The sequence below is a fragment of the Salvelinus fontinalis genome, chromosome 22 (assembly GCF_029448725.1).
Source record: "Salvelinus fontinalis isolate EN_2023a chromosome 22, ASM2944872v1, whole genome shotgun sequence".
In the NCBI taxonomy this organism is placed as follows: domain Eukaryota; kingdom Metazoa; phylum Chordata; class Actinopteri; order Salmoniformes; family Salmonidae; genus Salvelinus; species Salvelinus fontinalis.
This window is the reverse complement of record NC_074686.1, coordinates 23,334,377-23,343,284: the sequence shown is the minus strand read 5'-3', so window position 1 is coordinate 23,343,284 and position 8,908 is coordinate 23,334,377. Positions and strand designations below refer to the sequence as shown.

Genomic DNA, 8,908 nt, shown 5'->3' with positions numbered 1-8,908 from the left:
AGACCTAAATAGATCATTTAATGTGACCTTTCCTGGTGATCCTGGACTATAGACACTCAACACCAAGAGTAGTTTCACTGTTTGACTAGTGGTCCTTAGTGCCAACAGTCAAGCCCCCCAGGTTACTTAAACTATTATCCCCAAAAACACATTGTTAAACCATTCCTAGAGCCCCCAAACTCAAAGCCAGTTCCACGGCATTTCCCCCACCCCTAACCAGGGACCGATTTAGAACTGGGACACCAGGTGGGTACAATTTATCAAGTACAACAGAAACCCAGCCAGCAGGCTCCGGACCCACAGGGTAGGAGTTGAATGATCTAGATGTTATGACGAATAACCCCTCCGGTGTAAACCAGTGTGTACTGTAGACAATGGTTCCGGTCAGTTACACTCACTGTCATATTGATCAATAGTTCTGACAGGGTGAATTTCTATAAACCACATTTCACAAGTCTGAAGATGCTAGTGTGTCAGCTTCGCGTATCCTAATTACTAACCACTATCTATATCCCTTTATCGCCAAAGACATCAAATGGCAGCTTCTACACCCAAAATGATGAACTCTTACACACCACACCAACATTTTGTCACCATAAAAAGGCATGTGTTTATTTCTTTAAATGTACAGACACCCTCTAGCGGTAGCGGTGCAGCTGCAGGGTATTGCGTCTCTTCCAGGCTGCCCGGCGGGAACCACCCATGGTCATGTGGAACTTGTGGCCCTTGCCCAGGCCCCGGCTCTTCTTGCCCGCGGACGTCAGGCCACGCATCTCCCTGTGCTTGTGCACGGGCCTGGTGATCCATTGGGTGTCGGGGTTGCGTCTGATAGCCTTGTGGAAGGTGTCGATCAGGATCACTTCGAAGAACTTGTAGGTGGAGTCCTCTCCTACCCAGTAAGAGGCCAGCACCCTCAGGCCTCCACAGTGACGACCAGCACGCTCCTGTTGGGGAGACCGAAGACCAAGCAGGTCAGACAAGTCACATTCAGAAACTTGAATGAATGTAAATTACTGATTTGCAATGTTCTGAGGTCTGGTCTAGTGACAGCACTGCCAACCCCATACTGCGCATGGCTCCCTGCGGCAGGGGTATTACCCAGTTACGCCACCTTCAAATCTGTTGAGCAATTCTAGCATATATATACACACACACAATAAAAAAAGGTATGGGAAAGATCTAAAATGATAAATTCCCACAGCCTGACACATACACATAGAGCTACACAACATATGGATTTGTCTCAACATTGAAGTAATCATCAAGTCCAATGTGAAGAGACTACCATTCACTTAGTTTAATACAATACAGTTTTAAATACAACCAAGATACTTTTGGAAAGGACGCATTATTTTCTGTAATGTGGTTTCAGACAAATTGGCTTATTTCAGACTGGTTTCACCATAGTCGATAAGATGGGGAAAAAAGTTGAGCATCATTAACCACATTGAGAGGATGCATTATTGATGAAAAAGGTTCCATTTGGAATGTGAGATTTGTTTCAGAGGGAAATAGAGCCAATATGAAATGACTTGTACCTATCCAACACATTCATATCGGCACAAGGGTCTAGAAGCAGAGGCAAGGGTAGATTTGGAATTGAGCGTAGATTTGCCAAGCCAGGTAAGATCTGTGACATCCTTGTGCAGTTCTTTGTAACTTCTCCCTGAAGCGTACTCACTCACTATCTCTCATGGACTTAAAATAAATACTGACTGATGTAAGATTATCTTTGTATAAAAAAAAACACTAGCCCAAGCTTACACCAATACCATGCTTACCAAGTACTTAAAGTGAGCAAATGCAACATTTGGGGAGAAAGGACAAGAATCAGACCACAACCTGGGAGATGGACCTGTTCAGAAACTCTTACCTCAGCAGTGGACTGGAGGCTGCGGGCAAACTTGATCTGGTTGACACCATGGTGGACGGGCTTGCCGTAGGTGGCACCCTTGGGCACGGGGCGCTTGCGGCCTCCACGGCGAACACGGACACGGTAGATGACATAGCCTGTCATAAGACAGCGACATGTCAAGGAATAATAGACAACAAATGACATACCACTTGGTCTACCTTTCATGTGAAGCAACACTTCTAAACAGATAAGTGACTTGAATGTTTTTGCGAAACCAAACAGGCAATGGGAATACCATTACTGTCTAATCACGACAACAGAGCTACAAATAACATATTCAACTTATCAAACCAACGGATCAGACATGAGGGCTCCTGAGTGGTACAGCGGTCTAAGGCACCGCATGTCATTACTGACCCTGGTTCCATTCCAGGCTCTCTCACAACTGGCTGTGATTAGGAGTCCCATAGGGCGGCACACAATTGGCCCAGAGTCATCCGTGTTTGGCTCTCACTGTAAATAAGAATTTGTTCTTAACTTGCATAGTCTGTAGTGGGTTTGTTGTGATGCCTCTAGCACTGAGATGCTGTGCCTTAGACCACTGCGCCACTCGGGAGCATGTAGGTAGCGGGTAAAGCGACTATGCATAGACAACAGCGAGACGTGATCTTCCTGTCTGGGCTGGCGCCCCCCCTCGGTTGTGCCGTGGCGGAGATCTTAGTAGGCTATACTCGGCCTTGTCTCAGGATGGTAAGTTGGTGGTTGAAGATATCCCTCTAGTGGTGTGGGGGCTGTGCTTTGGCAAAGTGGGTGGGGTTACATCCTTCCTGTTTGGCCCTGTCCGGGGGCATCATCGGATGGGGCCACAGTGTCTCCTGACCCCTCCTGTCTCAGCCTCCAGTATTTATGCTGCAGTAGTTTGTGTGTCGGGGGCTAGGGTCAGTTTGTTATATCTGGAGTACTTCTCCTGTCTTATCCGGTGTCCTGTGTGAATTTAAGTATGCTCTCTCGGAGGACCTGAGCCCTAGGACCATGCCTCAGGACTACATGGCATGATGACTCCTTGCTGTCCCTAGTCTACCTGGCCGTGCTGCTGCTCCAGTTTCAACTGTTCTGCCTGCGGCTATGGAACCCTGAGATGTTCACCGGACGTGCTACCTGTCGAGAGACTGCAGGAGCGGTAGAGATACTCTTAATGATCGGCTATGAAAAGCCAACTGACATTTACTCCTGAGGTGCTGACTTGCTGCACCCTCGACAACTACTGTGATTATTATTATACCATGCTGGTAATTTATGAACATTTTGGCCGTGTTCTGTTATAATCTCCACCCGGCACAGCCAGAAGAGGACTGGCCACCCCTCATAGCCTGGTTCCTCTCTAGGAAGTTTTTCCTAGCCACCGTGCTTCTACACCTGCATTGCTTGCTGTTTGGGGTTTTAGGCTGGGTTTCTGTACAGCACTTTGAGAAATCAGCTGATGTAAAAAGGGCTATAGAAATAAATTTGATAATAAACCCTGGAGTAGCAGCAATTTTAAGGGGGGGGGGGTCAACGTAAATTGTCCCTGTCACCCACCTTGTTTGCACTTGTACCCCAGTCTGCGCGCCTTGTCTGGTCTGGTGGGTCTAGGCGCACGGTGGAGACCGGAGAGCTGACGGTACTGCCAGCATCGCACGCGCAGGAGAAAGCGCATCACGTCGGACTGCTTCTTGCGCCATAGCTCCTGTATATATTTGTACGCTCCCATGTTGGATTAACTGTGACAAAAGGCAAATAGAAATATGTAATGGTCACCATTAAATACTTGGATTTAACCGTTACTCTAGTTGGAGGGAAAGTAAGGCACCGATAATTTGCTAATCTTCATTCAAAGCAATGATATGGCCAAATTGGTTATCTAGCCAACACGTTTACTTAGTTTACAACGTAATGTAACCTTTAAATAATCAAGTCATGAATTACATCTTCGGGTTACATTTATTTCAGCGTGTATTATATTGGCGTCTACATGCACGTGCTTTTGGGGCTAATTTCTGTTTCTATCTAGACCACCTGGAAATCCGTTTTCGGGCAGTAGAAGGCTCGCGGTAGGCCCCCATGCAAAGAGTCCTACACACTGGATAGGTAACTAGTTAACCGGCTAGCACTCCATAGTAGACAACCTCTAAAGCTAAAATATTAACTAGTAAAACAACAAATGCACATAGTTTTATAAACACAGAACATCAATGTCTAGCAACTTTCTAACCTCGCTCTTAGGTAATGTATAGGAGACCAATAGAAAACCCATGCATTACCTCGGATACGCAATGCAATATTCATATTTTCACAAATTAAAAAGCAGAAATGGAGGTAGTGTGTTATTAGCTAGGCATTCCGTTAACTAACCCCAGAACTATACAACCTGATGGCCATGTTTTAATACAGATTTTTAATGGATTGTACATACTGAAAAATAATAAAATGCTAGCTTACATGATGGCGTACCTGCCGGAAAGAAAGAAAAACGTACCCAGTATGCTTTATCAAAACGTCAGTGACACAGTTCCGGTCAGATACGCCTGGGTATTGTAGTTTATTACAATAATGTTAATAGTTTTCATATACATTTCACCTAACTTCATTTAATAACCTGGGATTTTGATGGTCTTGACATTTTAGAACACAACCAGATTGAAATAAAAGTATTTACTACTTACTTTTGTACATTGAGATTTGGTCCACTACACTTGTCGATTTTACCATTCTTATTAGTATCTGGTAATATACATTTATATTTTACATTTATTAATGCATATTAATAAATGTATGTGTTATTTATACAGTGCATTTTTCTCAAAATTCACCGCTCCCCTCGCCTCTGCACATGCGCAGAAAATCATTGGAACTTCCTTGTCAAAAGAGAATGGATGTTGTGATTTTAGCTAGCTAAATAACTTCAAAGTTGGTTAGCTACCCAGTTTACTCCAATAATAATTGCAATCTCTCCGTTTGGCCAACTCTTACACCAAGGTACTTGTTTTATCGTATCAAGCTAGCTACGTACATTTTGGATGCGATGTTGACGACGATGCTTCAGCTACAGTAGTTCATTTTTCTACTTATTTGACATTTATTTTTGTGCTATTACAGGTTTTCCCGTATTCGAAATGGGGAAAGGCTGCAAAGTTGTGGTGTGTGGTTTGGCATCTGTAGGAAAAACAGCCATCCTTGAACAGCTGTTATATGGCAATCACGCAGTTGGTACGTTGATGACTGAATTGGTTGTATTTGAGAAATTAACACTGTATAAAATGTGCTTGTAGTGTTAAAAGGGAATTTGCAATGTAGCCTGGAATGACCAGTTATTGGGAGCAAAACAGCGTTCTGCACTTTCACTATACAACTTTTGCAGTTGAAATCTGTAACTAAGTTTGTGTGTGGCGTGAATTTAAGACCATGGTCTGGGGTAAACCAGAGAACTGCTAAAGACCGTCCGGCATGGTGTGGCCTTACGCTCCACAGGGAGCCAAAGGAAACAAATGAATATATATACTGTATTTCACCGAGAGTTGAGTGAGCACTGCCTACCTGCCAGACTGTTGAACACAACCATTGAATTCCATTGTCTCCTGTCTGTTGAAGGTTCAGAGTCCACTGAGACCCAGGAGGATGTGTATGTGGCGTCGGTGGAGACAGACCGCGGTGTGAAGGAACAGTTACGTCTCTATGACACCAGAGGGCTCCACGACGGCCTGGACCTTCCCAAGCACTACTACTCTGTGGCGGACGGCTTTGTGCTGGTCTACAGCGTGGACAGCCTGGAGTCCTTCAAGAAGGTGGATGTCCTCAAGAAGGAGATAGACAAATCCAGAGACAAGAAAGAGGTACTGGGATTGTGATTGATTGAAACTCTCCTTAAGCTTTGCTAAGTGTGTGTGGTTTTGTTCAAGTGAGCCAGGTTTCTTTGATTGATTAGCTGTCTATGGCCAAAACAATCAAATGTATTTATAATGCCCTATTTACATCAGCATTTGTCACAGTGCTTATATTCTAACCTGGCCTAGACCCCAAAGAGCAAGCAGAAGCACAGTGGCCATAAAATACAAAATAAAAACGATCAACCGAGACACAAATCAGAACCTTATGCTATTGTTGTTTAGTTGGAGTGTCCCCTCTTCCTGCAGGTGATGGTGATTGTGCTAGGGAACAAGACGGACCTGCGTGAGCTTCGTCAGGTGGAGCACGAGGCAGCGCAGCAGTGGGCGCGGGGGGAGAAGGTCAAACTCTGGGAGGTCAGCGTCACTGAGAGGAACTCTCTCATTGAACCCTTCACCATGCTCACCAGCCGCCTCACACAGCCTCAGAGCAAGTCTGCCTTCCCTCTTCCAGGACGCAAGAGCAAGGGCACAACGTCCAATGACATCTGAACTGAACTCAACCTTGAGCGTACCTAAGATCCAAGTACTTCGGGGAGGGGGAGATGTCAGAGTAGGATCGATGAGTTAGCCAGCCAAATGACATTAATATTCTGACTTCATATCAAGATAGATATCCATGAAATATGGGCAAAGACATAGTAACTGACTCGACAACCAACAACCCATTAAATTCCCTTAAAATAAAGCTTTTTTTTTATTTTTTATATACAATTGAAGTCAGAAGTTTACATAGACCTTAGCCAAATACATTTAAACCTAGTAAAAATTCCCTGTCTTAGGTCAGTTAGGATCACCACTTCATTTTAAGAATGTGAAATGTCAGAAAAATAGTAGAGAATGATTTATTTCAGCTTTTATTTCTTTCATCACATTCCCAGTGGGTCAGAAGTTTACATACTCAATTAGTATTTGGTAGCATTGCCTTTAAATAGTTTAACTTGGGTCAAACGTTTTGGGTAGCCTTCCACAAGCTTCCCACAATAAGTTGGGTGAATTTTGGCCCATTCCTCCTGACAGAGCTGGTGTAACTGAGTCAGTTTGTAGGTCTCCTTGCTCATACTCTTTTTCAGTTCTGCCCACAAATTCTCTATGGGATTGAGGTCAGGGCTTTGTGATGGCCACTCCAATGCCATTTTGCCACAACTTTGGAAGTATGCTTGGGGTCATTGTCCATTTGGAAGATCCATTTGCGACCAAGCTTGAACTTCCTGACTGATGTCTTGATGTTGCTTCAATATATCCACATAATTTTCCTACCTCATGATGCCATCTATTTTGTGAAGTGCGCCAGTCCCTCCTGCAGCAAAGCACCCCCACAACACGATGCTGCCACCCCCATGCTTCACGGTTGGGATGGTGTTCTTCGGCTTGCAAGCATCCCCCTTTTTCCTCCAAACATAACAATGGTCATTATGGCCAAACTGTATTTTTGTTTCATTAGACCAGAGGACATTTCTCCAAAAAGTACGATCTTTGTCCCCATGTGCAGTTGCAAACCGTAGTCTGGCTTTTTTAATGGCGGTTTTGGAGCAGTGGCTTCTTCCTTGCTGAGCAGCCTTTCAGGTTATGTCGATATAGGACTCGTTTTACTGTGGATATAGATACTTTTGTACTCGTTTCCTCCAGCATCTTCACAAGGTCCTTTGCTGTTGTTCTGGGATTGATTTGCACTTTTCGCACCAAAGTATGTTCATCTCTAGGAGACAGAACGTGTCTCCTTCCTGAGCACTATGACGGCTGCGTGGTCCCATGGTGTTTATACTTGCGTACTATTGTTTGTACAGATGAACGTGGTACCTTCAGGTGTTTGGAAATTGCTCCCAAGGAATAACCAGACATGTGGAGGTCTACACATTTTTTTCTGAGGTCTTGGCTGATTTCTTTTGATTTTCCCATGATGTCAAGCAAAGAGGCACTGAGTTTGAAGGTAGACCTTCAATGGACTCAAATTTTGTCAATTAGCCCATCAGAAGCTTCTAAAGCCATGACATAATTTTCGGGAATTTTCCAAGCTGTTTAAAGGCACAGCCAACTTAGTGTATGTAAACTTCTGACCCACTGGAATTGTGATACAGTGAAATATTCTGTCTAAACAACTGTTGGAAAAATTACTTGTCATGCACAAAGTAGATGTTCTAACCAACTTCCCAAAACTATAGTTTGTTAACATGAAATTTGTGGAGTGGTTGAAAAACAAGTTAATGACTCCAACCTAAGTGTATGTAAACTTCTGACGTCAACTGTATACTTGCAAATCAAGAGATGTATCTTAATGTTTTTCGAAGTATGCTGGCTAAATTAGTGAACCTGCTTTGTGATATCATACACCCCTATGGTTTCCGTGTGCTCCATCCTATGGGAGGGTTATAGTAGCTGCTTTACAGCAAGGTCTAGGCCCATATAATGTGCCTTGGGAGTGAGGCATATTACTACCTAGTGTGTATGGCCTACCAGTTTACTACCTAGTGTATGACCCAGTGGCAAAACAAAACAGGTACTACCTTGATCAGGTCTGTTGCTCGTGTCTGTGATGATCAAATGTCTGTTTCATCAGTTGCACCCTAAATGGTTGGTTGTGTATTTGTTAAATACAAAACCTGTGTACTTTATTCTTTGTACATGTTTGAGAATTTTTTTTATTAACTTAATTTATTTGTCACTTTACTAAACTTAAATTCCTTGTGGGTAGGAATGGGATCAAATGTAGGACACAATTGTATGAAATGTCTTGAATTGTTGTGAAGAGAATGTGGCTTCTGTAGTGCATCCAAATAATATATCCTTTCTCCTGAGGTGTACACTCGTTCACTACTACAAATCTAAAAGCATTGGATTGGTGGAGGCATGGGGCAGGAGTTTCCACTATATTTCTCATACCAGTCATTTCCTTTCAATTCAGGAAATTGAAGTGAACCCATGTACACTTTGGGAAGAAGGAGAGAACTGGAACATCTCCTGTGTCCTTCATGTCTTGTGTGTGAGAGACCTGGCCAAATAACATTTGTGCTGCTACTTATATTTTTCTTGTCCATTGTTCTGACATATATGCATGTGTTTCAATTTAACAATAAAATGGAGGGATTGTATTATTATTTTTTATTTTTTTAAATCAACAAGACATGAAGCACAA

General features: G+C 43.4%; 2 protein-coding genes and 1 non-coding gene across 3 annotated transcripts; 1 reads left to right on the top strand and 2 right to left on the bottom strand.

Annotated features, from left to right (window-relative positions):
- Positions 1 to 581: 581 nt before the first annotated feature.
- On the bottom strand, positions 582 to 4,428 carry LOC129820056 (60S ribosomal protein L15). Its single transcript, XM_055876875.1, has 4 exons — positions 4,334 to 4,428; positions 3,434 to 3,615; positions 1,874 to 2,010; positions 582 to 944 (listed from the first exon to the last, which is right to left on the bottom strand). The coding sequence occupies exons 2-4, from the start codon at positions 3,603 to 3,605 to the stop codon at positions 639 to 641; spliced, it is 615 nt and encodes a 204-aa protein (XP_055732850.1). The 5' UTR covers positions 3,606 to 3,615; positions 4,334 to 4,428; the 3' UTR covers positions 582 to 638.
- On the bottom strand, positions 1,360 to 1,449 carry LOC129820419 (small nucleolar SNORD12/SNORD106). The gene has a single exon (XR_008754218.1). It is a non-coding gene; the product is annotated as a small nucleolar SNORD12/SNORD106 (small nucleolar RNA).
- Positions 4,429 to 4,723: 295 nt separating the features above from the next.
- Positions 4,724 to 8,864, top strand: LOC129820057 (NF-kappa-B inhibitor-interacting Ras-like protein 1). Its single transcript, XM_055876877.1, has 4 exons — positions 4,724 to 4,870; positions 4,991 to 5,101; positions 5,483 to 5,724; positions 6,025 to 8,864. The coding sequence occupies exons 2-4, from the start codon at positions 5,008 to 5,010 to the stop codon at positions 6,265 to 6,267; spliced, it is 579 nt and encodes a 192-aa protein (XP_055732852.1). The 5' UTR covers positions 4,724 to 4,870; positions 4,991 to 5,007; the 3' UTR covers positions 6,268 to 8,864.
- The last annotated feature ends 44 nt before the right edge of the window (positions 8,865 to 8,908 follow it).